At 45.9% G+C, this 26426-nt stretch overlaps 11 protein-coding genes across 13 annotated transcripts, besides 7 other annotated features; 6 read left to right on the top strand and 5 right to left on the bottom strand.

The window, feature by feature from the left end:
• Window positions 1-102: 102 nt before the first annotated feature.
• Window positions 103-130: a microsatellite.
• A 175-nt stretch (window positions 131-305) lies between these two features.
• On the top strand, window positions 306-1028 carry TSTA_000800 (uncharacterized protein; the record flags this gene model as incomplete). The annotated part of the gene is made up of 2 exons (XM_002487617.1): window positions 306-543; window positions 826-1028. The coding sequence occupies 2 exons, from the start codon at window positions 306-308 to the stop codon at window positions 1026-1028; spliced, it is 441 nt and encodes a 146-aa protein (XP_002487662.1).
• Window positions 576-622: a microsatellite.
• Window positions 1029-1945: 917 nt separating the features above from the next.
• Window positions 1946-5410: a mobile genetic element.
• A 265-nt stretch (window positions 5411-5675) lies between these two features.
• Window positions 5676-5733: a sequence feature (GA-rich).
• A 261-nt stretch (window positions 5734-5994) lies between these two features.
• Window positions 5995-6019: a microsatellite.
• Window positions 6020-6713: 694 nt separating this feature from the next.
• TSTA_000790 (uncharacterized protein) lies at window positions 6714-7326 on the bottom strand (the record flags this gene model as incomplete). The annotated part of the gene is made up of 2 exons (XM_002487616.1): window positions 6797-7326; window positions 6714-6760 (listed from the first exon to the last, which is right to left on the bottom strand). Exons 1-2 carry the CDS (start codon window positions 7152-7154, stop codon window positions 6714-6716), a joined length of 405 nt encoding a protein of 134 aa, XP_002487661.1. The 5' UTR covers window positions 7155-7326.
• A 1090-nt stretch (window positions 7327-8416) lies between these two features.
• On the top strand, window positions 8417-10666 carry TSTA_000780 (uncharacterized protein). Its single transcript, XM_002487615.1, has 2 exons — window positions 8417-9027; window positions 9082-10666. The coding sequence occupies exon 2, from the start codon at window positions 9261-9263 to the stop codon at window positions 10275-10277; it is 1017 nt and encodes a 338-aa protein (XP_002487660.1). The 5' UTR covers window positions 8417-9027; window positions 9082-9260; the 3' UTR covers window positions 10278-10666.
• Window positions 10667-10677: 11 nt separating this feature from the next.
• On the bottom strand, window positions 10678-11515 carry TSTA_000770 (uncharacterized protein). The gene is made up of 3 exons (XM_002487614.1): window positions 11315-11515; window positions 11204-11231; window positions 10678-11113 (listed from the first exon to the last, which is right to left on the bottom strand). Exons 1-3 carry the CDS (start codon window positions 11491-11493, stop codon window positions 10970-10972), a joined length of 351 nt encoding a protein of 116 aa, XP_002487659.1. The 5' UTR covers window positions 11494-11515; the 3' UTR covers window positions 10678-10969.
• Window positions 11516-11889: 374 nt separating this feature from the next.
• Window positions 11890-13907, bottom strand: TSTA_000760 (6-hydroxy-D-nicotine oxidase, putative; the record flags this gene model as incomplete). The annotated part of the gene is made up of 4 exons (XM_002487613.1): window positions 11890-12326; window positions 12429-13065; window positions 13123-13184; window positions 13271-13907. 4 exons carry the CDS (start codon window positions 13905-13907, stop codon window positions 12052-12054), a joined length of 1611 nt encoding a protein of 536 aa, XP_002487658.1. The 3' UTR covers window positions 11890-12051.
• A 334-nt stretch (window positions 13908-14241) lies between these two features.
• Window positions 14242-15499, top strand: TSTA_000750 (prenyltransferase, putative; the record flags this gene model as incomplete). The annotated part of the gene is made up of 2 exons (XM_002487612.1): window positions 14242-14996; window positions 15048-15499. The coding sequence occupies exons 1-2, from the start codon at window positions 14381-14383 to the stop codon at window positions 15497-15499; spliced, it is 1068 nt and encodes a 355-aa protein (XP_002487657.1). The 5' UTR covers window positions 14242-14380.
• An 864-nt stretch (window positions 15500-16363) lies between these two features.
• TSTA_000740 (uncharacterized protein) lies at window positions 16364-18249 on the top strand. 3 transcript variants are annotated; one of them, XM_002487610.1, is made up of 5 exons: window positions 16364-16938; window positions 16995-17102; window positions 17190-17581; window positions 17667-17743; window positions 17839-18249. In XM_002487610.1, the coding sequence occupies exons 1-5, from the start codon at window positions 16729-16731 to the stop codon at window positions 18153-18155; spliced, it is 1104 nt and encodes a 367-aa protein (XP_002487655.1). In that variant the 5' UTR covers window positions 16364-16728; the 3' UTR covers window positions 18156-18249. The 3 variants fall into 3 exon arrangements, with proteins under 3 accessions (XP_002487655.1, XP_002487654.1, XP_002487656.1); XM_002487609.1 differs by having other exon boundaries at window positions 17667-17750; XM_002487611.1 differs by having other exon boundaries at window positions 17667-18249.
• A 464-nt stretch (window positions 18250-18713) lies between these two features.
• On the bottom strand, window positions 18714-20609 carry TSTA_000730 (FAD-binding oxidoreductase, putative). Its single transcript, XM_002487608.1, has 4 exons — window positions 19987-20609; window positions 19772-19924; window positions 19386-19716; window positions 18714-19295 (listed from the first exon to the last, which is right to left on the bottom strand). Exons 1-4 carry the CDS (start codon window positions 20522-20524, stop codon window positions 18815-18817), a joined length of 1503 nt encoding a protein of 500 aa, XP_002487653.1. The 5' UTR covers window positions 20525-20609; the 3' UTR covers window positions 18714-18814.
• A 1173-nt stretch (window positions 20610-21782) lies between these two features.
• Window positions 21783-23068, top strand: TSTA_000720 (short-chain dehydrogenase, putative; the record flags this gene model as incomplete). Its single annotated transcript, XM_002487607.1, has 3 exons — window positions 21783-21793; window positions 21916-21917; window positions 22005-23068. The coding sequence occupies 3 exons, from the start codon at window positions 21783-21785 to the stop codon at window positions 23066-23068; spliced, it is 1077 nt and encodes a 358-aa protein (XP_002487652.1).
• A 33-nt stretch (window positions 23069-23101) lies between these two features.
• TSTA_000710 (uncharacterized protein) lies at window positions 23102-24234 on the bottom strand. Its single transcript, XM_002487606.1, has 3 exons — window positions 24102-24234; window positions 23561-24008; window positions 23102-23461 (listed from the first exon to the last, which is right to left on the bottom strand). The coding sequence occupies exons 1-3, from the start codon at window positions 24131-24133 to the stop codon at window positions 23243-23245; spliced, it is 699 nt and encodes a 232-aa protein (XP_002487651.1). The 5' UTR covers window positions 24134-24234; the 3' UTR covers window positions 23102-23242.
• Window positions 24235-24585: 351 nt separating this feature from the next.
• TSTA_000700 (uncharacterized protein) lies at window positions 24586-26381 on the top strand (the record flags this gene model as incomplete). The annotated part of the gene is made up of 3 exons (XM_002487605.1): window positions 24586-24788; window positions 24881-25256; window positions 25302-26381. The coding sequence occupies 3 exons, from the start codon at window positions 24586-24588 to the stop codon at window positions 26379-26381; spliced, it is 1659 nt and encodes a 552-aa protein (XP_002487650.1).
• Window positions 24631-24789: a mobile genetic element.
• Window positions 24894-26246: a mobile genetic element.
• Window positions 26382-26426: the final 45 nt, after the last annotated feature.

Below are 26426 nucleotides of genomic sequence, written 5' to 3'. Positions count from 1 at the left end.
AATCTGATAGGACCTGAAGCCCGAGGCTTACCCCTCGGCGGCCTATGTCCCAGTAGGGATCGGTGGGAAGCGTGCAAGTCACGAACCACGGCCGTTAAATATACACACACACACACACACACACACACACTCGTTCTTGGGGGGCAAATAACCTCATTACTGACCGTCACATTGACCCCACAGATAGACGAATTCCCTACAATTGTTTATATCAAACAGTCAGAGGCCCAAACTCCTCACCCCTCTCTACCACCTAGCCACCAGAAGTGCGGCCTTTGACGCGTCTCAACGCGTCCGGCAACACTATGGCACGTAAAGGCCCTGGTACAGATGGCCCTCTACAGACAGCCCTACTGGAATCCACGTCCGCAGCCACGACAAGAGCTTCTGAAGGACAGAAGATCTTCAGCCCTATAGCTGCATTCCTCGATAAACACCGCAGCCAAACCACCGGCCTGGCCCCTCACCTACTGAGAGCCCTCACCACTCTAAGCGATGACCTCGCCTCAGTAGCCCAACGACATTTTAGCGCCTATATCAGCGGTATCTCGACGACCTCCATTCTACCTGCCCTGTCCCCTTCCCCTTCCCCTTCCCCTTCTCCTTCCCCTTCCCCTACTCCAAATTCCTTACCCCCTTCACCCCCTCCCTCACGTCCCCTCTCAGGTCTTGAACAGTCGACTTATGTGACTATTACCTAATATGCCCTGGTCAAATCAACTCCTACTACTCACTCCAAAGCCCATGTTAAAAAGCATATGCCTCTGGTGAAACAACCCCTTCCTGACAACTAGCTCTTCGTACGCCTCCCAGCTAACCATGCAGCTAGAAAAATGGAAGCCTACGCTATCTACTCTAGCCTACGGTCTCAACTAAACTCAAACAGTTCAGCACTAAAAGAAGTTCAAGCTACAAAGACTGGTTTTACACTATGTCCCTCATCTCCAGAAGCCCTCCTAACCCTTAAGGCCCAAAAAGAGATTATCTCTACATTCTCTGTGAACTATCAGATAGAACGCAGCTCCTGATGGGTCTCGTACTGAGTCACCAATGTGCCAAGGAAAGTTGGCCAAATCTTGGACGGTTAATACTCTCTAATCCCTATTAATCCTACACTACTATCCTCAGAAATCAGTGAAACTATAGGACTCAAGCCTATATCTATCAGCGAGACCGCTACAAGTGCCGCCAACCCTGATACTCTTTCCTCAAGCTGGTTTGTCAACTTCCCAGAAGGCACAAAATTACCACTGCCTATCCAGCTACACCTTTTTGGCACTATTACTAATACTCGTTACCTCTCTAAGAGAACAATAGTTATCCAATGCATATGATGCTGGAAATGGCATAATACACAATCCTGTGCCCGCCCCTCTTAATACTGGCTCTACAGCTCCTCAGAGTATACTGAACAGGGACATGTTAACCACTGCACAGCTCTAAAGCCTCATTAGTGCCCTTCTAGATGTATACACTGCCATGGACTACATCCTACTGATTTCCCAGAATGCCTCCTGCACCCTAAAGGCAACTCTAAACATACTAAAGCTCAACAAGCAGAGATCCGGAAATCCTATGCTATTAACCTTGCAAAAGCTCAAACTGAAGGAGGATGTAGCACTCAGCTCTCCATTGGCACAAAAGAAACATCTATGGCACTAGACGAGATACCAACTTAGCCTTCAACCCATGAGATTATCTCTCCTTTCCATTCAGTAACCCCTCCATCTTGCGCCCCAACTGAAGATCCTCCAATTACAGCTCGCGCAGTCCGCTTTATAACCCCTTAATCACAAAATCGGTTTGCCTCCCTTCTTGAACGGGAGCTATAATCTATCACTATCCAACTCAAAAGGCGCCTCTTAAAATCCTACAGCTAAATGTAGGGCACGCGCCAGATGCACATGAAATAGCTCTCACATTAGCATACATAAGTGATATTGATATTATCCTAATCTAAGAACTATATACATTCAAAGATCTTAGCCGACAGATCACTAAAAAACACCTATCATATGAATGCTTCTCCCCAACTGACAGTTGGGCGATAAGTGGCTGACCACGAGTCCTCATCTATGTTCAAAAGAAGAAGGGCATTTGGACCTTCCAGCTGCGCCTCTTCACAACTGACATCAAAGAGGCCTTAGATCTCCTATTCCTACAGATTTTTTCGCCCACAGGAAAGTCCACTCTGATAGTTAACATCTATAATGCCCCAGCAGGCTCCATCAGAGCAGACGAAGCTGCAAAAGCTCTTACAATCCTGCCAGAGGCATATTTCCCTCAAGCAACGATACTTGCAGGCGATCTCAACCTACTACATAACAGATGGCAGCCCTCGCTACATCGCAGCCCCACATCTTCTGCAGAGCCGTTCATTAACTGGCTGGACCTCCAGGGTCTAGTACTCATCTCTGACATAGACTGTCCCACACATGAAAGGAGTAACGTGTTAGACCTTAGTTTCGCCTCAAGCCCTCTGGCACTCGCAGGAGCTAAAACTAGCATAGCGAGCCACTTAGATGCAACCTTAGATCATCAACCACTAATCACCACTGTACCATGGGATCAGAGATACAAGGAAACAGCTTAGAAACTGAGATTTGACATACTAGACCACACCTCCTTCCTCTCGCTCCTCACCTCTAATCTCGCTGGCACCGAGAGCTCAGCCGCAACAGAAGAAGATCTTGATGCCCTTGCTGAAAAACTGACATCTACAATTCAAGGAGCATATAGAGGCTCTACTAAGAGAACTATGACACAAGGCATAGAACAATTATGGTGGAATGAAGACTACAAGAAAGCTTTACACAATTACCGCTTAGGCCTCTACTCAAAGACAGACTTCCGCAGGATAACTAGATGGTCTTAATAACAATTTTAGCAAGATAAGCTCTCTACAGTAACACAAATGAAGGATGTCTTCGATATAAGCAAATAGTATAAGTCCACAGGCACCTTCCGAAGCCCTCCACTGAAGGATCCACTAAGACCTAACAGCTTCCCAGCAGTTACTATACATGAGAAACAAGACGTACTAGTCTGTAATCTTCTCCAAAACTTGGCTGAGGCAGAAGACATACCGCTGGACTCCCCAGCAGTCCTTACCACTAGTCTCTATTTCCTAGATATAACAATAGTACAGGTGGAGGAGTCAGTACTTCAGGCAGGAAACACAGCCCCTAGCTCAGACGAAATCCCAATCTGCATACTTAAAGTGGTATGGCCTCTGATCAAGGACAAGGTACTAATGTTATACCAAGGGTGCCTAAAGATTGGTTATCACCCAAAATGCTTTTGACATGCAATCTTAGCAATTATCTAGAAACTAAAAAAGACTGATTGGTCTTCACCTAGTTTATATAAACTAATTACTCTCCTATCAGTACTTGGCAAAGGACTGGAGCGCTTGGTGGCACGGAATATGGCATGGATCTCTATACACTACAAAGTATTAGCAAGGCAACAGTTTGGGGCTCTCCTACTAAGATCTGCAAATAATCTAACCACATGCCTAACACATGATGTTGAACAAGCACTAAATCAAGGCATGACTACCTCACTCCTTACCCTAGATGTCAAGGGCGCTTTTGATGCCGTGCTTCCCGGCAGACTTATCCGCAGATTACGTGAGCAGGGCTGGCCCACTAATCTTGTTCTCTGGATTGTCTCCTTTGCTACTGGGCGATCAGTCCAGATCCAACTCGATGGAGAGATTGGCCCCTTAACAGACATTGCCTGCGGTCTTCCACAAGGATCCCTAGTATCTGGCATTCTTTTCATGCTCTACATAGCGCCCCTATTCTATCTAGGAAACCCAAGGAACAGATTTGGTTACGCAGACGACGCAGCTAACCTAGCAATCTTAATATCTCTTGCTACTAACTGCGAAGCATTATCAGACTCACTATAAGAAGCTCTAAACTGGAGCACTGCAGAGGGCATTACATTTGCACCAGATAAATACGAGCTTCTTCACTTCTCCCGACATAAAGCAGACCAGGACCCAACCTGCATACCTTCAGTAAAAGCTGGATCTATCATAATCTTAGAAAATACTAAACGGCTATATCTATGCTGGCTAGGAATCCTCTTTAACAAAAAGCTAATATTTAAATAGCATATTAGTGAAACAGCATCTAAAGCCCTCACTGTAGCTAATACCCTTCACTCTCTAGGAAATACTATCCATAGAGTCAAACCTTATTTACTACAGCAGGCTGTATTAGCCTGTATACTCCATAAAGCATACTATGGCGCAGAAACCTGGTAGCCAGGACGTACTTGCCCTGGACCTTCCCAGATTTCAAACCGAGTTGGAGAACATCTTGAGAAACTAACTAAAGTAATACTAATAGGCACAAGAGCAGTCCTTCCAGTCTTCCGCACAACCCCAAAGCCAGTCCTTTATCAAGAGTCTGGATTCTCTCCATCAGAAATCGAACTAGATTGAATAGCCCTCCTTGCAACTGTCCGCCTATAGCGTCTTGATCCATATCACCCACTCCAAAGACGCGCAGAACAGATAGCTAGAGACGGCTGACAAACCAGTCGATTTGCCCGCCAAGTGCTAGCGCTCCCCAACTCTAAATAAATAAACCCTCTATAACATACTCCCTGGTACCCTCATGAGTCACGCAAGAGTGCCTAAGCCCAAATAGGAGCTCCCATGGAACGCACTAAGGAACAGGTAGCGGCTAATTTCATAGCTTTTCAACGCACCATCCCTAGCTCAGATGTTGTAATCTTTTTAGATGGATCTAGGCTGATAGATGGACGTGCAGGGGGTAGCTATATTGGATTTCAAGCACACCATCAGTTCCTCTGCTACTCACTCTCATATAGACATGAGAAAGAGGTCTTTGACACAAAAGCAGAAGCTGCCCTAGCTGGTGCTCAAGCAGTAATAGCATACCCAACAGCTCAATTTGCTACTAACCTATAGATCTGTCTTGACAACCTAGAAGTTACCACGCACCTCCTATCCCCCTCTACAGGATCCTCTCAAGAGGTCTTTGAATCCTTTTGCACCCTTGCAGCTGCCTGGCTACTACGCGAAAGGCTTCCACACACCAAAAGTGGATCAATCTAAATCCGATGGGTCCCTGGATATACTAAAATCCCTAAGAATGAAGCAGCTAATCTCACTGCCAAGGAAGAAGCTGTCTCTATCCCCCCCTCTCTATATAAGTCCTTATATGCCTCGCTAAAGAGATACGCCAAGACTCAATCTTTTTCCGCTGCTCAGACACAGTGGCAGACTGTAGCACCATAGACATACCAAGATCTAGAAATAACTACATCTTCTAAACGCCCTGGAGAGCTTTAACTTAACCAACTTAACCTTAGCTATATTATAGTGGCCCGTACTGGTCATAGAGACTTTACAGATTACCATGAGCGCTTTCATCATGATGATACTTATCTTCTCTGTCAGTATAGAGCATAAAAAGCACCTCTATATTTCTTCTTCTGCTATATAGCTAAGAGATGAGCCCCTCGTCCACCTGGATCCCCTTCTGAAGTTATCTCTTTTCTTTTAGGTACTGCAAAAGGAACACAAAAACTAGCCTTATAGCTAGCAGAGATCTATTTCTTTGAGGATATCTGTCCTCGCTAATCTCTCCTTAGCATCTAGCTAAGTCAGCCCTGCTTTCCCCTTATATCTCTCTTTTCCTTTATTCTTTTTTTCTTTCTTTCTTTTCTTCTTTCCTTCTTCCCTTTTTCTTTTTAAACTCACTGCTTAAGTATGATGGTAGTAGAATGATGGGTCATGGAGCGTAGGTGGACCATTGCAGCTAGCAAATATCTAAAATCTACTAGGAAGTGGATCTCTATTTAAGACTACGGCAGCTATGGAAATGCGCTAAAGAGTCTCTTATTTGTATATAAATCTGATAGGACCTGAAGCCCGAGGCTTAACCCTCGGCGGCCTATGTCCCAGTAGGGATCGGTGGGAAGCGTGCAAGTCACGAACCACGGCCGTTAAATACACACACACACACACACACACGCAGAAAATAAGTACGCTAGTAAAATAATACAAGATTTGACCCGTATGTAATTCTGGATATTTTCACCTTGGCGTTTCTCGGCTGGATTTAGTATGGTGTCTCAGACATGTCGGTAAGAAATCTGACCCCCATATATCCACTAGATAAACCGCTAGAGATTGTTACATACAATCCAACACCTGTGAATTCCCGCTTCCGGTTAGTTTTGCCGTTCGTGGTCTAGCGCCTCCGTACGCCGTATTGTCATCGCCTCCGTCCCGAACCCGCAACTATATAAACCTCGTCCCTCGCTGTTTTTACTTCGCCCTCTTCAACTTCTGTATTTTCTCCTCCGGTCGAACTCGTTTTGGCTCGTCATCCTGCCCTCCCGGCTCAGCTCGTCTCCACCACCGTCGCATTCACGGTCACAACGCACGGCCATCGCGCCATCACTCCACTCTCGGGGTTTCATTTTCAGGTTTTTGGAAATTGGTGTCGTCGGATCTACAGTATTCGAGCTGCATCATTCCTTTGCTTTAGATTTGGCTTCTACTATGCTATTCACCAGACCCTTATTGTCTACGTTTGACCTTGCGGTGTCTGGCTATGCTTTGGAGATATCAGTCTCCTCGATTCTACGGTCTGAAGAGATGCATGTCCCCTTCTAGCAGCCCTTTACAGCACAGCCTCATCAAGGCTGATCCAAGGCCATTTCGGTCAATGGCGCTCCTGAACTTTACGCAGAACCGGCTGCGTTACATCTCCTACCAATCATGCCAAATTCATCTGCCAGGTCCCACCGTTGCCTAGTCGATCCAGGGGTAACACAACCATCCGCTCAGGGTCATCAGGAACAACGTCAAATCTCATTCCGGCAATAATTTCCCCGTTGGCTTTGCGCCAACATGCCGATGTTGGTTTGAAACCGCTTTCAATCACATCGTCAATGACACCCGCACGACGAAGCTCGTATACGGCGGGAGAGGCATAATGGGCGGCTCGGGGTTGTTCGTCCAATCTTTCGGTGGCTTCAAGTAGTTCCACGTTGATTCCATGTTTTGCTAATAGGATCGATAGCAAAAGTCCGGACGGTCCAGCGCCGACTACTATGATCTTGGAGAGGTTTCCGGCAACACTGGCGTTCGTTCGAGTCGTCATTGTCTGTTGTTAAGGATAGTATTCCCTTTGGCTGGAAGAACTCTTGAGCTTTCCACGCAAGGTGATGGTTTCTTTTGGAGATAAGTGCATTTTATGAATTCCTTCCCCGCACGATGGGCCCGGGGCCAGCTCTGCATGTGTCTGGATACAGCGTTCCTGGTTAACTAGCATTGTGGGGTCCCCTATATCCGGGGAAGTCTTGTACCAGAATTCGTTACTCCCACATGTATGCGGGGCTAGCACTTGTCCTATATCAAGAAACCTGACAAATGTGCTTTGCGATGCATACTACATGTCGTTTGCACCTAGGATAATTTACTTACCTGAGGGTCCAGCTGACGACAATATACCTTCAGGGAGAAACAAGGCCAATGGTATAAATGCCTCATGCACGATTGATCACATTTATGGCTCCACGAAATGACCTGCTTTTCCTGTTCCCGGCATCCGGGAGTTGACGCTCTGCGCTCCTCGTCAGCTGAGAATTGGTTGACACCAGTCCTAACGCAATACCGCAACATACTGCACTAGCGCTCTCCACTTGGGGTTTCAGCAATGAGCGAACGATCCTATTATCTTGCCGCATCTCATGACCAATGGCGAAAATACTGCACTGGCGAAGTGGATTGCGTGATGGCCATAGGATGAAGAGATTACGACGATGCGACGACGTTCATCCACTGTAGGGGCTAATGAGATAGCTTGATTCATGTACAGTAGCATCTCGCCGGTTGACTGGTTGATGACGAACACTGCCTTGGAGAGATCAGTCTCAACCCGTTCCGGGCCAAGCAACATCACCCGGCTTTGATGAGTTACATGATCATTCCACCTCAATCCCAGATGACTTCGACCCCCATCTCTCAAAGAAACAATCTTCGGGCATTATCACCAGCAACGAATCTTCGCCAAATAACCTATTGACTCTCTCCGTTGGAGGCGGCATCTTCGATCATAAAGTGGCAGGCCGGCCAACAAAGCGTTCAAGAACTAAGTTGGGTCTAGGTTGTGAATATCTTTTCACAACATACCCTACTTCCTGATTAGGACGAGCCACCGCGAACGTGCGCAAAGGCTGTGCTATGGTAATCCAGACGGCTTTGGTCACAGATGTGACTAGCAATGCCTCAATTGTGGGACGGAAGCGGAGTTGCGCATGAAACTGAGTAGCATCGGGCGTGCTACTAGATAATGTCTCATTTTTGAGCTTGGATTTGGGTCATCTAATTGGAAATCGGCCAGTCCGTTGATTACGACGACTGCATCATCAACCTTCTTTGTTGCAGGTAGAGACGATGACAGAGAATATGTCAGTGGCAGCGATAGCGACATTCGAGCGACATTCGACGAGAACTGGCAATCATATTTTTGCACCTTTTGTGTCCTGAGACAGATATAAAGACCTCTCAGCGCTCAGGGGGATGGAGTGCATCCGTCGAACATCTGTTTTATTTTCCCCGACCTCTCTATACCCATTCCACGATCATGGCTGTTACCTTGGAAAAAAATCAAATTTTACCGTCCCCATTCACTTCCTGCACGTCCTATAAAGAGCATACCTTCCAATAACTGTTCAACTCCCTTCCTCCACGCCTCAAAAAGAGTCAATCCAAACCCCTCCATTCACTTAGTTTCCTCACATCCTTCGTACAACCAACTTTGCGTCATACACTTCCCCCTCGTCCACCAGCTGTCGTCTCCTCCATTCATAGTTCAGAGTATACAATCTCACCGACCACCTCAAGCACATCTGATGCAGTCCATATCAATCCCACGTGTTCGAATGATTCTGACCGAGCTTTCAGTGACTTTTCGGTCGTGGAGGGTGAAAACAGAGAGGAAAACAAGTCTTTAGTTCGCTTGCCTGTGAAAGGTACACTCCCTATTCATGCAATCTATCCGTTTTTAGCTTACATATAAAAAGCAGGAGACAAAGATGACGAAAGCAATAGCGTACGTGCAACTTTGTCAGGTCGAGGAGTCGCAGATGAACGTGTACCGTCCACCTTCTCCGCAAAAGCGCCCTTGAAGTCGGCAGAAAATGCGGATCTCTCGCAGCCACTCAATCAAAGTCAAACAGAGCTACAGGAGCAAGCTAGTGATGGCATGGCTCTACCAGATCAAGGTTTATCACTACGCTGCATGCCTGAAATAGCAACATCAGCACCAGTCCTCGAGGATTCCACTCTGAGCGATATAGCGACGCTATCTTCCGCATCAGGATCGCCTACAGTTAGTCCAGGGCAAACCCAGCAAACTTTGTCTACTAGCATTCCTCAGCCATTGGATCCTCGTGAAAGCAGTTCGCCAATTGAAAGCATCGAGTCACAGGATATTCTGGAAGACTTCATACTTGCTACCTTATATCTATCCGAAGAATTTTCGAATTCGTTGCAGAATGAAGCAGTATGCATTTCTAGCCCCCCGCCTCAACCAGTCGTGACTCCTGCTCTGTCTCATTGCTTAGACCCGTTGCAGGGATCACCTGACTGGTCAGCGTCTCATGATCAGTCTCACTGCGCGAGTCAGGTCGCCGAAGATCGTGATGTGTCTGTGTTTAACAATGAGAACGATGCAAAACATGTTTTTAACATTGATAGAGACGAATCAAGTGAATACTCGCGTCCAGCGAAACGGTTGAAGAGGGGCCATATACTGGATACGATCTCATCGACTTCTCAAGAAACAGTTCCACGGTTATCCCCAGAGTCTCCGCTCACGAGACAGCCCGAGACGCCACAGCAAGAGGCGAATCCGGAAAGCGAGTCAATCCCCGTCCAAGGCTTTCTCAAACTACGATATATTGGATCCGAGGTCGTCTATTGTCTAGAGTTATCACAATCCCATGTTTCGTCATTATTTGCGGGCGGCCAAACGAAAGGTACTCGGCCATCTCGACAGGAAGGCTTTTCTACATTTAGATCGCGAAAATTCTCACCGGAAGAAGATGCGTTTATCGTGGAATTGAAAAGCAAGAATTATAGCTGGGGCATGATTGAGGATCGGTTTGCGCAACAATTTCCATACCGGAGTAAAGTGTCATTGCAGGTGCACTATTGTACAAAACTGAAAAAGTTGAAAGAAAAGACTCAAATATCTTCAACAACAGCGGTCCTGTTGTAATGGAATGTCAGTTATCTTCAGGCAAGGGAAAGGAAGATCCGATTTCCAGTAGTGAGTCTGGTATTCTTTGGCTTGACAACAATCACAATTCAGGAAGCTCTTCGAGATACCATGCGTCTTTGTTGACTGTGTTGTTCTCCTGGCCAAATTCTTGAGATTGACACCTCAGGTAGCTTTTTTGCTAAATTATACGACATCTAGTGCCTTGAAGTTCAGTAAAGAGGTCTGGATATATATGTCGATTCATTCCTTAGCAACGCTTGTACAAGGGACTCAGCATACTCTCCAGAGTCAGCTACGCTCGAATAGATGATAATTATGTGTAATGTTGTTACGATATAGCTACTCTGAAGATGAGATACTGAATGATATTACGTATCAGACGTGTCCACTTTTCTTACTTTACCTGTGTAATGTCACAATTAAGCAGATGCAGCCTGCAGCCGGAACTATATCGTGATGCGCCTGTTTCACTTCAACTTATTGGACGTCCTTGTGAGGATGAAAAGGTTTGCCATTCCCACTGATGTTTTTGATAGATCACCGCGAGCTAAGTATTGAAACAGGTCCTCGAAGCTCTAGAATTCATACACGAGCATGTTTCGTTCCCATCTTTCAAATGAAGCCATGTACCCATTTTTTCATCCAAATAGCAATTCATCTCAATCATAGCAAGTATGGTGATATCTCTATCACTCTCTCAATCCTCCATTCTTCTCCTTCACCATCGTAAACGGTGCTCCCACACGCCTGAGTACCTTGAATTCCCGTGGCTTGATAAACATTGGCTCTGTGATGGCGAAATACTCGTGATAATACTCCTTTGGCATTTGGTTCTGTTATTATTCTTTGTTACTAATCCATCATCTTCAATTTTCTCTTTATCTAGAGGAAATGTGGGCCGGTGCCTCTTTCGATATACATACCTGAAGTAGCCATTCTTTACTCTGAGACCTATATTCAATCCGATTAGTGAGTAATCTTCGATTGCCGAAGACATTCTCGAGAGTAAATAATGAAGACTAAGAATAGCATACCAATTTTCGACCCAAGAGATCCGTCCCGGCTCCTCTGGATCTTCATAGTATTCGAAAAAGGTACATTCCGGCTCCGCGATGACTTTCTCATACACAGGACGGAGTGCCTCAAAGAACTTGGGGACGTTCCCTGGGCTGATCCAGACTGTGACTTGGAGAGAGATAGATTCTGATGACATTATGCTTAATGATTCTTTCCTCAAAGAGGGAAGGAGAATTTTCTAGGTGATTATGGGCTCTTTAAATGGGTTGTGGAGGTGGGGAGTTGCAATAACAAAGAAAGATGGGAGAGGGAAGTTGGGCTATTTAAAGCAATTTGACAGGGGTTGCATACCTAGCTATTGTAAAATATAGTGTAACATAAACTTGACATGGACATGTAAGTATAAGCCACTAGTTTAGTTCTGATTTGGTGTGGCAGCTGTCAATGGACCTAACCGGGGATTCTTTGTTTAGGGCTTTGTCTGGAAATTTCTACATTGCAAATCCGACATGGCTACATATCAATTCGTACTACATGGAATTACAATTGTATTATATGGAAATCTACTCTTGTACAAAGAATATTTGCGTACATAAAACTCTATACACTTAGATCAATTCCTGTTCTCTTCCTTCTTTATTTCAAGGTGCTCCATTCGATTATATCAAGTCGACTCACCACTGACATGAGAGATCAACTATAGAGACTGAGTATATTTTGATATGGATATGAGAATGTTGAGTTAGAGATACTTTCAAGCCGTGGAAAGTAAGAACCCCCCGTTCTGCAGCCGCTGAAACACTTTTGAAGGATCATATTTCTCGGCAATCGCCTTGAGCTGAGCGAGATTGCTCGAACCATACGTGCCGAGCGGGTTCTGGTCGCGAGAAGCATCATTCATATAGATGAAATCACTTGCAGAGCCTCGTGCCGTGGCCAGTGATTGCCATTTCTCTGTAGTAGCTATCGAGACTCCACGTACGAGGTCATCGTCAGCAGCGTCGACCCAGTCAATGAGTGTTGTCCACCCTAATGAGAGACGAGAAAGTTAATAATTGTCTTTTATTTTTTCATTTGTTCTGTTCTCTGAAATCTAGTCCAACCCCACTAAAACGGATTGTATAGACTTACATTGCATATTTTCGTAGGGAAGTCCCAAAGGATTACCACCTCGGGCATTGCCAGCGTCTATCAGACTGCCCGGAATTGGTTGCAACACAAATGTCTGGTTCGCTCCAGTCTGGTTGTATACAGATGTTGCCTGCTCTACCCAGAAAGCGTATATCTCCTTGTACAGCTCGGCGTCGACCTTGGAGCTGGCCGACCGATAATCATGTCGTTCGGCAGCGGTAGATCCAGTCTCGCCAAAGAGTTCCATAAGCTCGGTGATGGTACCATTTGACCCGGCCAAGGCTACTTCGGCAGGGTTCAGATCATAAAACGGCGCAAAGGCTGCTGGTTGAGTTGCAGTAGGCTGGGAGTACAAGAGGCCTACCACGACGCTATCCAGGCTAATCACCATGGCTACCGTGGACTTGTTATCAACAGATGCGCCATTTGTCTGCCACTCTGCAAAAGCATCGAGGACATCAGGTACCTGATCCGGGGTGTAGTAAAGAACTTCGAACCAAAGATTGTACACGGGGATTGTGTATAGGTCATAGCGGGTAACGATTCCAAAGTTAGGCCCACCTCCTTTGAGAGCCCAGAAGAGATCAGTGTTTTGGTCGGAATTGGCGTCTATAATGGTGCCATTCGCTAGTACAACCTGTATGATATTCAGCGGATACATTCACAACTTGTTTTCTTATGCGGAAGAATGTACGTGAAAGTTCTGGACATTGTCCGCTGCAAGACCAAACTCGCCGGATAAATGGAATAATCCACCTATACGACAATGGTATTAGCTTGAGAGAATACGCACCGATCTAGACTCTGGATTAATTTAAAATTAGACTAAAGGGCAATCATACCTCCAAGAATAAGGCCTCCAACGCCGACATCGTTGATCCGCCCACCAATCACAGTCACCTCGTAGGGTGCGAGGGCGGAATAGACACTGCCCCATCGGTTGCCGGGTCCTAGGCTAACAACGGCTGCGTCGGAACTGACGGTAATCTCATTCAATTGCTTTAGATCAATCAGAATCCCTGGTTGACCGATGCTGGACCAGCCGGGGTTGGGCGAGTGTCCTCCGCTACGGACGGCGAACTTGGTCTGGAAAAAATTGACTATCTTAACGGCCAGTGATACATCTTGGTCAGAGTTGGGCAATATGGTGCATGTCGGTGCCTCCCAGCATGCCTCGGACCAGGTGCCTTCAACTTCGGTCTGATTGCCCGCGGATGCTACAGCACTGGTTCCGAGCACGATCTGGGCAGTGTAGCATGCGAGCTGCACTACGATAGACGACGCAATGCTCGCCCCACTAAACACAACCTCGAGGCTCTCTACATTGCCTAATAATCTGCCTTGAATAGCTCGCGAGTCGGCTGACGAAAGACTGAGCCCATTAACAAAATGGGTAATCGTCTGAGATGTATTGACTGCCGCAGCTACCGCGATCACCGACGTGAAAAATAAGTAGTAGACCACAGCCAGATTGTTCATTGTCGGTGATTATAGCTCAATCAAGAATGGACAAACAGATCTGGAGATTGGCAGACAGGGGAACGACAGAACAGAGCAGGTAGAGAGCAGGGAGGTAGAGAATGCGTAGGGAGAGAGTGTGGCCTTACATTATCATGATGCTACATCGATACCGACATGCATCTACTTATAGTAGAGTAGCCATGTTGGTGATGTAGGTAACAGTGACCAAAGAAAAAGCCATGCCACGCTGTTGATGACATGGGTCAGCACTACTAGGACCCTAATATCAACCGGCTCGGCTCTGATTACTTAAAGACCACGAATAGCTAACATCACGATGCTCGAGACTGCTTTTTTTTCTGTCTTTACAACTAGCCCCCAAATCTGATTTAAACTAATTTGACACTTCGTTGGTGGATTTCATAGCCCGTGAGAAACCCACGAGTATCCTTGCCAGCTTGGAAAGCTAAGCAAGGCCCAAGTTTTCTAAAATGGCCGCGACCACAGATTTTCATGCCTCATCCTTGATGGAAACTACAAACACTGGATCCCAAACTTCCAGGGTGGCCCGTTCCATGACAGCCAACGGGTCAGGGGTAGACCAATACGGAGGCAACCACAAGCCCACGGCGTTATCCAATCTGCCAGACTCATGGATCCCGTACATCCAGCTTGCCCGTCTCTTCCCTCCGGCTGGCTTGTTTCTCATATACTTCCCGCATGCCTTTGGCATACTGCATGCGGCTATTCGAACCGGAGCACCTTCTGCCACGCTCCTCTACGCCAGCACGATAATGTTCGTCGGCAGCTTCTTCTTCTCAAATGCCGCGCACACTTGGAATGACCTGATCGATGCTGAGCTAGACGCGAAAGTTGAGCGCACCTACAAGCGTCCGATTCCTCGCGGGGCTATCTCCCCGCGCGCGGCGTTCTTGTTTACCGTCACTCAAGCCATGGGAGCAACCTGGTTCCTGTCATATCTACCGGGTGGCTTCCAGCAAGGTTTCCTCTACGCATTGCCCAACATCCTTGCAACCATATATTACCCTTGGGCTAAACGACACACTCACTTTTCCCAATTCGTCTTAGGGTTGTGTTTGGCATGGGGTACGATCATGGGGGAATTAATGCTGGGTGTTCGGGCATTCACCATATCAGTTCCGGCTGGATTCTGGTCACTGGATTGGGCTCAGGAAAGACTTAGCTTCCCCTTTTTCTACATCACGCTAGAACCGAGTGTTATGGCACTTTTTCTGGCCGGAGTGGTGTGGACGGTTATCTACGACACAATCTACGCGCATCAAGATCTGCAGGCGGACCTCCGGGTAGGGATCAAGAGTTTAGCAGTTCTTTTTCAGACTAGAACGAAGTTTGTACTGTGGCCGCTTTTAGCGCTCATGGCTAGTCTACTTGTCAGCTGTGGTCAGCGCAGTCACTTCGGAGCAGTGTTTTACCTCGTTGGGGTAGGTGGCGCTATTGGAGCCCTTGGTGCGATGATTGCCCTGGTCGAACTACGGGATAGTCAGAGTTGCTGGTGGTGGTTCAGCAAAGCATTCTGGTTGGCTGGTGGCGCAATTTTTGCTGGATTGTTGGGCGAGTATTTAATGTAGGTAGGGCACCTTTGTTGGAAACATGGCAGGATTGAGAAGATCTGGATATGAGCATTGTTAACAGTAGCCTACGAAGAGGAGTGACTGTTTTTGAGACTCATCGAGTCTTCCTCTCTTCGTGCCTAACCCTGCATCATGCACGAGGGGGGCGAATTTATATTGGAAGTTCGGTCATTATTTACGCGTACTTTTGCTTTTTCTTTCCATTTGCCCTAATGTATGCCATGCGCATAATGTTGCATCTACCTATCCCTGTTGTCTTCTTTCTTGCATTAGACATCTCTCCACTCCAATTAGAAAAAACTATTTTACAAATACTCACCTAAACATGGATCATATACTCGCCGGCTATTAAATGATCTGCTTAATACTGGACGATATTTGTTCCCCAAAATTACAGCACTTGATCAATGGTAGAAATACCACTGTTTTTTATCAGGTTCATGTATAATATAACCCCCCCTGTAATTATTACTTCGAGCATTTGGTCATCTACCGTGTTAAGGCCGGAAATTCTTGCTTCATACTCATATGATAATCCTGGACGATACGCACGTTAGTTACATGACATTGTGCAGCGCCACAGCTTGTGTCGGATTGCAGATGATTCCGTGCTGTCCGAGTAATCAACGTGCATGAAAATGATCCTGGTCAGTATTCGAAAACAAGTATTCTAATTACCATTCAGCGGGGGATTCTGAGGAATGCTGATTGGCATTTCCATCGGAACTGGCTACTACAGAAGAAAGTACCACGGTTCACACTCTTAATGCTCAGATGCGACAGCTGACTCCAGTTTCGTAGGTCGGCTATACATGTCCTCCGGCTACTATCATGCTGAGAAGAATACCAAAAAACAAACAGTTCACTTACTTCTAATCTTTTTTTACCCCGAGAAAACGGCAGTCTTATCCGGGCATTAAATGGGAATGCATGCGGCGAATCCCACTGGAGGCCTAAAAATAAAATTATTCTGACCATCCATAGATTTGCTTATTTAGGTACGTATTGGGGCAGTCTAAAGGTCTTGTTGTAATGGGAAAGACGAAATTCAACATTTGGCTCTTCTTGGTTAAACACCTAGCCAACTTTGCTCTTTCCATACTATACGAGGTTACCATTAAGTATTATAGGTGCATATTTCATCCTCATCATCTTCATAAAAATCTTGATCAGTATCACGGCCATTCACTTTTATCTTTTCTTCCCATTGCTTTCAGAATCGGCAAATGGCGACCACTTCCAGCACAGCCGCGACAACAGCGGTCTCCCTCATTCCACCCCCGATCACAATTGACGACTCACATAAGGTCTACTCAATTGCCATTACTTGCATTGTTCTAGGAATCGTTGCCAGTCTCGTGGTAATAAGCCGACTAGCACAACGTATACATGCACGAACTTTTGGGGCCGACGATTATGTTATCATCCCGGGTTTGGTGAATGATCCCTATCTGTCAATAAGTGCGCATAGACTGGCTAACAAAGCTACTAGCTATTCTACATTGGCTGGACAGCAATGGCCGCTTACGTGAACCTGCACGCAGGAGTTGGCAAACCACTATGGGAGATTACTCTCGGAGAATTCTCAGTGTGGTATCAGGTAGGCAACAACATCCACCTTCTTCCTATCCAAGATGCTTTGCATAACTACAAAAATATCAACCGACTAATCGTGGGGGAAAAAAAGGGAATTGTCGGCTCTTCTTGGATCTATCCCGCCATGACAGCTAGCATCCGTACCTCCATCCTCCTTCTCTACCGTCGCACCTTTGCTGCGCAGACACCCTACATGAAATTCGCCATTTGGATTCTCTTAATTCTTCAGGGCATCTACCTGGTAGTCTTCTCCATCATGCCAGGTTTTATCTGCCACCCGATCAATAAAGCATGGACTGCCGTGCTCAAGCGCCACGAGTACTGCAATGACTGGTACTATTACTACATGAGTGTGGCTCTCTACAGCTGTAGCATGGCTTTTGATGGTATATTACTCTTCATCCCAATCTACCCAATCATGAAGTTGCACTTGCCGTTGCGGCAACGGCTGGGAATTGTTGTTATTTTTATGTTGGGAGCTGGGTGAGTCTCTTCTATATTCTCCTCCCCGATCCCTATTCAGATCCAAATATGATGGATAGCTGATGAGACGAACGGCACAAAATAGTGCCAGTGCAGTTGCAGGGTACAAACTAGCCATTTTTGTCCTACAAATGAAGCGCATTGATGAGATCAACCCAAAATGTAGGTTGTAAGGGCCCTTCGCCCGAAGATATAGTGAATCAAAATTATACTTCACTATAGCCATGCATCTGTATTTGAGTATTAACAGTCTCTAGGGCTGCAATACGAAATGAGCCGGATCACACCTCCGCAATTCGACCGTTACGGCGAAACGTTCTGGATCCCTTCCCAGGTCGAACCGTGTGTAGCTTTGATTGGAACTTCAATACCTGCACTGCGTCATTTGTTCGTGGAGCGGGCACAACAGTTGACTGCCTATTACGCCCAGCGTAGTAAGCAAGTGTCTTCTTCAGCGCGATCGGTGAGTTTTCGGGGCCGGCAAAGTTCGAAGGGCCTGCTGAAGGGGTCCGGGGATGAGGAGGTGTTTCTGCAGAGTGACTATGTTGAATTGCAGGATAATGGACGAAAGTAGATTCCTAGTGCATGCTCTAAACAAGTGATAATCTGACTTATATGTATGAATATTCTGTCCATGATAATTGAATCTTATATTGAGTATTTCAAGGTTAATATAAAATTTCAATAAAATATTAGTCTACGCTGATGCTACTCATTAACAATTCAAACTATTCAAATGGTTTCTATGGAAATAAGTCATAAACCAACAATTTTGCCGTTCGATGCGTAGGTCTCGTTGGCGATTTGCATTCTGGTTCCTTTACCGAGCCGTGCTACGGATACAAGACTTCATTTTCGATATGGAATGCTGCTACGTAACCAACTAAGGTATGTCGAGAACACTATGGAAGCATTCAGTCTGAATGATTAATGCATCTGTTGCACGACATAGGTATATGAATTTTAGTCCTAACGCCGAGTCGGCTGTTATTGGCTGTGCATATACTATGTATGTGAGAGCCAGGACTGCCTTTATATCTTGTCTATGCAGTATAAGGTTCTTTTTGCGAAGATAATTAGAAATTGGTAGTACGTACATGGTGGTGAGTGTACTCTTCCACACCTAAGATCATCTATTGAAAATATCCACAGCTTGGCCTTGCAAAGACAGCAACACCACCGTTCCGATTCGACGAAAAACGACGTAAAATAGGTGAATTGAATATCTGTCCGCTACCCCAACTTAAATCCCCCCTTCACCAATCTTTGAAATATCTCAGTAGAGTCATATTTATCCCTTACGGCCTTCAATCGGTCAACACTCTCATCACCATAATGCGCAATAACTTCCTGGTCCCAGCTCGCGTCATTCATGAAGATATACTCTACATACTGCCCAGCGTCCACGGACGCCTTTTCAATACGGTTCTTTAGCGATCTCGTCAAATTGTGCGCCTTTGTATCGTCTGTCGACTTCTCCCAACCAATATCCAGCACCAGCCATGTCTGGTTGACTGCCTCTAGGCCGAGAGCGTTGCTGCCTGCCGCGTGACCTGCAGCTATGAGACTGGTGGATATGGGTTGTATGCCGACGACTAGAGTGGCGGTATTGACGGATATGAGCTCGTTGATCTCTGGGGCAGTGGTTACTATGTCGGCAATTTGGGAGTAGAGGGATGCCGTTGGTTTAAAACTCGTTGCGTGCCAATCCCATCTGCGAATGTCAGCACTGTTACTCGCTTCAGTTGTTTATTTGTGCTCCTTGATAGTTAAATGCCTTTACAAGAATGAGAGGGGGTTATACCGTGGTATATCAGGCATGACAGCCTCCGACATGAAATCAACAAAAGACTGAATGACAGTCGTGTCTTCTAGTGTAGGGATTCCATAAAAGGGGTCGAAGGCAGCGGGATTTGCCATAGGTTTTAAGTACACAAGATTTAGCAACACTCCGATGCTGCTGTTTGTAGTGGCTGCTTGTACCATTAGGTTGGCGTACGGGTCTTTATTTTCGACCGATTGGTAGGTGTTGAGAGCGGCCAGTACGTCAGGAAGATATTCAAGATCATACGCTTTTATGCCGCCCCAGACATTGCCGATAGGATAGGTGCGTACCGTGAAGGTAGTGACAATACCTATTTCAAGTCAATTGTAAGGCTCCTCAAAAGTCTCAACGGTATGTCAATTTACCGAAGTTATTAGCACCCCCTTTCAAGGCCCAAAACAGGTCCGAGTTTGACGTGGCATTGGCATTGACCATCTCGCCGCTAGCAAGCACTACTTCGAAATTCACGACATTGTCACAAGCCAGGCCATAGAGGTCGGAGAGATATGAGAGTCCACCTATATGGAGCTTTAGATACGTATTTATACATCACCCATCACACACAGAGAAATGCACATACTGCCCAGCAACAGACCTCCTACGCCCACGTCTAGAAGACGGCCTCCCACGGCGGTTCGTTCGTACGGTGCCAATCCCTCATACACTGCCTGCCAGCGTAGTCCACTCCCGATAGACACAACCTCATTGGCTGCATCATAATCCAGCGTTTTCAACAAGGAGAGGTCAATCAGCACCCCACGATTGATATTGGCGCCCAGCGGCGAGGGCAAATGTCCACCTGAGCGAATCGCAAAGGGTATCTGTTGCGCTGTTAAAAGACGGAGAATGTTTTGCACTTGGGGCGTATTCGCCGGTTGCAAGATGCAGGAGGGATCTGCCCAAGCTGTTTGTGACCAGTTCTCATCTGCAAGAGCTGTATATTGAGTCTGGTTGGCGAGGAAGGTGAGGTTGCCGTACAGTGATTTAAATTGCTGGCAGGCACTGAGGACGTGTAGATCCAGTGATACGGCTTGCGCCGTTGTTGAAATGAATATTAAACAAAAGAACTGGAGCAACCAGGCTAATCTGGCCTGAATACTACCTCTTGAATTTGCCATGAATCCTGGATCTTCTAGTGATGAGTCTATTGAAACAATATTCTACTAATGGTTAGAAGACAAATGATGCTCAAATTTGAGGCGCAATGTTCACGATGGTTCTAATTGTTTGCACTTATATTTCCAACCGGTTCCCAGAAGCTCATCTATTAAATACACTTTGGGCGTGTTTAAATCTCGATATGCCCGATATTCTTGAAGTTCCTGTGGAGAATAAACTAGGCATTCTTTTGCTACAGGACTACTGGTTTCTGGCGGTTGCTAGACCTTGATCTGCTCAATACGTACGAGGCAAATCAAATACTGCCCGGTATGTAACCATATTAGTAGCACCATGCAGGGCCACCCAAGTATACTGCAGACAGGAAGAGTTTGATGCAGCGACAGATCGCAAGGGGCATTGGCAGACAAATAACGTAGGTAATTTATAGCCCCCAAATATGCATGCAGGTACCTACTTGCATATTCAGTTACATTAGGCCTACCTGTATGTAGCGTTAATGAGATCCAGCATAAACGACTGCCAGCAGCAGTAAAGAATGCCCTAGACCAACATTTCTTGAACGGGGGCTTGGGCTATGCATGGCCAATCCCAATCTTTCTAATTTTACATAGTCGCCGGCTGATTGCAGAAATCCCTGACTGTGCGTTGTTATAACTCACCTAAGCATTATCAGGGATAGGAGATACTTCCAGATATTGTACATAGGTGTGGTGGATATTGAACATATGGACAGTAAATCTCATTAATACCCTCGCGACGCAAGCTATTGCATACAACGTCAGCAACCACTGTAAAACCATGAATTAATAAATGCAAAGATAGTGACCGAATCGGTGTTGATCCAAGAGCAATCGACGCACTTGATTCCATCGGCGGGTATGGTGTGCGTCAAGCACATAACATACATTAGTACGTAACATATGGTAATACCAGTGCGTCAGGCTGATTAAAGAATCATTCATCATCGTATTATACCTTACAGATTGTTTATTATCAACTTCGTTCTAGACTGCCGATGTATTTTCCTCCTACAGGGTACAGTCATTCGGTGGATAACCCGGTTCGCTTATTCAACCTGATTGGATCAAGCTCAGATGACTCGGACGACGAAAAGAGACCATTGAGGAAGAACATCTCATTTTTGGTTGAACTACCCATGACTTGCTGCAAGTACCCCTCATCTCGTTGATTGCTTCTTTGTTCACATGAATCAAAGGCGGCAGTACCCCTGTATTGTCCCACCAATCCCTGTAAATGACCAGGGAGTAAGTCTACAGTCAACTTATCATTTATTGCAGCTTCGATTCGATGCAATGTAACATGTAGCTGGACAGTCAGTCCTTTTGCCCTGTTCCAACGGACATCTTCGATGGTTTAGTATAACCAGTAGTATGTATTAATGTTTGTGTTTTAACTTGACTGACAGCTTTTGAACTTCGGAAGGAAGACAAAACAGAGCCCTCCAGCAATTTACAGAAATCATGACCAGCTCCGTGCTGCTAACGGGCGCAAACGGCTCTCTTGCCATCCCAGCCATCCAACACCTTCTCTCCACCTATTCGGACATAACCGCCATTTTGACGGTGCGTAACCCCTCTGCCTCAGATCAGGATACTCGGCGCCTACTAGAAATCACCGCCCCTTTCAAGGACCGTGTCTCTGTTCGGTCTCTTGACCTAGCCGACCTCTCCGCTGTCCACAGCTTTGCCATTTCGCTGGCTGCTGAGATTGCCTCTGGCACTGTTCCTCCTCTGAGTAGCATCATTTGCAACGCTTTCTACTGGAATCTGACCGGGCCACCTGAACTCAGCAACGATGGATTTGAGAAAACTTTCCAGGTTAATCATCTAGCCCATGCAGCTCTCATACTGCGTCTACTGGGCTCCTGTTCCTCTAATGCACGAATCGTGGTTTTTGCTAGTGACGCGCATTATCCAGGTAAAAATTCGCTAGAAAAGTATCCCCCTGCTTTACCAGAGGTGAAAGACGATGATGGCTTTGATTCTCTCGTTCATCCGGAGAATGTTTCAAAAAACACAAAGGCAAAGAACGATCCCCTGGGCTACGGATTTCAACGGTACGCGAACTCTAAGCTGGCAATTGTGGCGTGGATGTACGCGCTCAATCGTCGCCTGCACGGCGATTTCACGACAGACGCAGGTCCCCAGAACAGCAGTTCTCAGCTGAAGAACGGCATCACCGCTATCGCAATCAATCCTGGCAACCTGAGTGACTCGCGGGCATTACGGTCGAACACCCCCACCAGCCTTCGGATCATGTCGCGGGTAGTGATCAAGCCCCTGGGCCCGCTGTTACGGATGATGGTGGATCCAACTATGCGCAGTGCAAAGGATGCCGGTGTGGACGTTATTGAACTGGCAGTTGGGAAAGACCATTTACATGCAGAAGGATATTATACTCTTCGAAAGAAGGATGAGAGCTCAGTGGATAGTAAGGATGAGAGAAAACAAGAGGCTCTGTGGGTCAAGACCTTACAATGGACGGGGTTAGGTCCAAATGATACTGTTGTTGCTATTTGATATTTTCCCCCTTTGTACATCTATTGGTAATGTGACGATTGGAACTGGTCCTCTCAAGGTAGAATATTCAATGAGGAATAACAACCAGGGACACATTTCATCAGAACTACTCTTTTAGAACGCAGTAGGAACAGTATGCTGCCCAAGCAGTAGAAGATAGAGAACGAGAGAAGATTAGGTATCTTTCCTCTCGGCAAATCGACGCTGAAAAAAACTTTGCCTCATCTTCTCGCACGCCAACTCCCAGTCCGAGGTCCATTTAGGATAGTACGGCTGATACCCTAGGAGAGGGCCGATCCAGCGACCTACCACTATCCCTATCGACATGGACAAAGTACGTCCAAAGGGGATCCACCATGGTAAGGAGAGATAGGAGCCTCCAGCGTCGAACATCTAACCATGCAATTAGTAGCTCCTCACTTAAGTGGCTTAGGTCTAGAAAATCAAGAGAGTAACGAAGTTAAGAGAGGAGAAGGAAGAAAAGCACCGCACCGTCAAAACCTGAACCAAGTCGAGCTGTTTCTCTGTCAGGATTTCATCCTGATAACCATACCAATTCTCGAAGAATATCGTATCCAGCCTAAAGACTTTATTCGTTTCTTGTCCCGCTATCAAAAATCGGACTGGATCTCCTCTACCATCTTCCGCGGCGCGCAGTAGATCATCATCCGATGGATACAAGCGGTGATTGACCCAGGGTTTGATGCAGACCTCGCCGTCAGTGGGGGTCAGGGTACGAACTTGGCCGCTCTGCTCGACACAGAGACGGCCCGCTAGCACCTGTATATATTCCTTCTGAAATGGATGGAAGTGCATTGGTGGCTTTTTGGTGAGTAGAGTAGCCGGCCAAAGATGCGGATAGAATATGACTTCAAAGGCAAAGGCGCGCGGAGGGTCGATAGATTCGTTGAAAATATGAGTTTCGATTGCACCGTTGAATCTGGTAGTAAATACAAGCATTATAAACCCATTTGGGCGCATCATAGCAGTTGACTACGGTGGACGAAGCACTGCAGTCTAGGTAGAGACGTACGCCACAATAACGCGATCAGCCTTGGTAGCCATTGTATCCTCCGTTTCGATTTTGATCGTTTCCTCTTACTAGGATATTAGAGTAAGTTCTGTATACTTGTTTTTCGGTAATGGAAATGGAACAATGCAGGATTGAATAAAAAGGAAAGAGATGTGGGAGGGCGATTGAGATGTATAAATACCTGGGTACCTACCTAGGCACAGAACTAGACTATACATCTATGATTGTACCAATCACAATACTAGTACCCAACATCGACGTAGGCGATCATTGCTACTAACCATTTTTGACGTTTTAATGATTTCATGCATATATCTTCGTGCTTATTGTTGGCCGTAGGGTTAGGGTTAGGACTGCGTTGCTTACCTAAAATGAGAGGGGTTAACTTAACGTAATCGGTAAGCCACCCGCCCATGTAAGCAACCCGCCCACCTCCCCGAAAAATAACTCTCTATATTGATTTACCATATTTCAACGCGTAAAAATGCCACCGATTCGCAAAAAAGACCCTTCAAAAAGCGCTCAGATTGAGGGAAGAATTCAGTTAGCTGTTTCCGATTTGAAAAATGGAAGAATCTCCAATATTCGTGAAGTTACACGGATTTATGATATTCCTCGTACGACTCTCCGAGATCGACTGAAAGGCATTGAATATAAGGCCGAAAAGCGCGCCAACAACCATAAATTGTTGGGAATATCACCTCACATCACATATCACCTTTGCCAGCTATTTACATCCATACTAGATCATCTAGTATGCGCGCAGCTTTTTGGTCTAGTTGGTCAAAAGCCCAACATAAATTGACTCAATTTGAGGAGGAATCACTTGTCAAATGGGTGCTTGATTTAGATCGACGTGGATTACCCCCCCGGCATTCTCTTGTACGAGAAATGGCTAATTATCTTTTATCACAATCTGGAAATCAACAGGTTGGAGAAAAATGGGTATATAACCTTGTTAAACGTCGCCCAGAGATCGATTCAAAATTCTCACGAAGATACAACTACGAGCGTGCCAAATGCGAAGATCCAAAGATAATTCAAGAGCACTTTGACCGCGTACGAGATGCTATATCTCAGTATGGAATCCTTCCGGAAGATATCTACAATTTTGATGAGACTGGCTTTGCTATGGGACTTTGTGCAACTGCAAAGGTTATTACCGGAAGCGATTGATATGCTCGGCCAAAGCTTTTATAGCCCGGAAATCGAGAATGGGTGACTGCAATTGAAGCAACAAATTCAACCGGTTGGGCTCTGCCTTCGTACGTTATTTTTAAAGCAAAGAAAAACGTACGATTAGGCTGGTTTGATGAGCTCCCTAGCGATTGGAGAATCAATATTAGCGATAATGGTTGGACTACAGATCAGATAGGGTTAGAATGGCTTAAAACCCATTTTACTCCTTATATCAATGATCGCACAATGGGAAGATATCGAATGTTAATTCTTGATGGTCATGGAAGTCATTTGACTGCAGAATTTGACCGTACGTGCACCGAGAATAATATTATTCTAATCTGCATGCCACCTCATTCTTCGCATCTCTTACAATCTCTTGATGTTGGCTGTTTTGCGGTTTTAAAGCAACAATATGGGCAGCTTGTTGAACAGCGAATGAGGCTTGGATTCAACCATATCAACAAAATCGACTTTTTAACGGCATTTCCACAGGCTCGTACAATGGCATATAAAGCTCAAACTATTCGGAATAGCTTCACAGCCACCGGATTGGTGCCTTTCAATCCGGATCGAGTTATTCAACAGCTTGATATTCAATTAAAAACACCAACCCCCCCTCCAAGTCGATCAAGTAATACACAATCATCTTGCTTACAAACACCACAAAATACACGCCAATTTGTACGCCAATTTGTACGCCAGTCAACTACAATAAAGAAGCGTATAAATAAGCATACAGAAAACCCATTTGAAGGCCTTGATCAGATTCTTTCACGGATGTCAAAGGCTTATGAAACGGCTAGAAATGACTATTTGCTTGCACGGAAAGAAGTTGGCGATTTACGAGCTGCAAATGAAAAAGAGAAGCAAAAGCGCCAAAGGTCTAATAAGCAGATATCTATTGAGCAAGGGATTACTAGAGAAGAAGCTCAAGCGCTCGTACAAGGTCAGGTTGAGGCATCTCAAGCTGTTGTTACTGCTCCGGCAGAGCCGGAGCTCCCAGCTTCTCAACCAATCGTACGCCGTCAATTCCGCTGCAGTGGTTGTGGTGCTGAAGGGCATAAAATAAACCGATGTCCTAGTCGTACTGCTAGTTAATTTTTTTGTATGAGAAATATATGCGGATTCGAAAAATGGGATTTG

Source organism: Talaromyces stipitatus, genomic scaffold (genome assembly GCF_000003125.1).
Source record: "Talaromyces stipitatus ATCC 10500 scf_1105507295517 genomic scaffold, whole genome shotgun sequence".
Taxonomy (NCBI): domain Eukaryota; kingdom Fungi; phylum Ascomycota; class Eurotiomycetes; order Eurotiales; family Trichocomaceae; genus Talaromyces; species Talaromyces stipitatus.
This window is presented reverse-complemented; position numbering and strand designations above follow the sequence as displayed.

Coding starts and splice junctions, on each gene's coding strand:
- TSTA_000780 (XM_002487615.1), top strand. CDS start 9,261: ATGGCTCTACCAGATCAAGGTTTATCACTACGCTGCATGCCTGAAATA.
- TSTA_000770 (XM_002487614.1), bottom strand. CDS start 11,493: ATGTCATCAGAATCTATCTCTCTCCAAGTCACAGTCTGGATCAGCCCA. Junction 11,232..11,314: donor ATCTCTTGGGTCGAAAATTG/GTATGCTATTCT, acceptor GATTGAATATAG/GTCTCAGAGTAAAGAATGGC. Junction 11,114..11,203: donor GTAAAGAATGGCTACTTCAG/GTATGTATATCG, acceptor GAATAATAACAG/AACCAAATGCCAAAGGAGTA.
- TSTA_000740 (XM_002487610.1), top strand. CDS start 16,729: ATGGCGACCACTTCCAGCACAGCCGCGACAACAGCGGTCTCCCTCATT. Junction 17,103..17,189: donor AATTCTCAGTGTGGTATCAG/GTAGGCAACAAC, acceptor GGGGAAAAAAAG/GGAATTGTCGGCTCTTCTTG. Junction 17,744..17,838: donor TGATGAGATCAACCCAAAAT/GTAGGTTGTAAG, acceptor AACAGTCTCTAG/GGCTGCAATACGAAATGAGC.
- TSTA_000730 (XM_002487608.1), bottom strand. CDS start 20,524: ATGGCAAATTCAAGAGGTAGTATTCAGGCCAGATTAGCCTGGTTGCTC. Junction 19,925..19,986: donor AGGAGGTCTGTTGCTGGGCA/GTATGTGCATTT, acceptor AGCTCCATATAG/GTGGACTCTCATATCTCTCC. Junction 19,296..19,385: donor GTCATGCCTGATATACCACG/GTATAACCCCCT, acceptor TGACATTCGCAG/ATGGGATTGGCACGCAACGA.
- TSTA_000710 (XM_002487606.1), bottom strand. CDS start 24,133: ATGGCTACCAAGGCTGATCGCGTTATTGTGGC. Junction 24,009..24,101: donor GCTGATCGCGTTATTGTGGC/GTACGTCTCTAC, acceptor ATTTACTACCAG/ATTCAACGGTGCAATCGAAA. Junction 23,462..23,560: donor ACTTGGTTCAGGTTTTGACG/GTGCGGTGCTTT, acceptor TTGCATGGTTAG/ATGTTCGACGCTGGAGGCTC.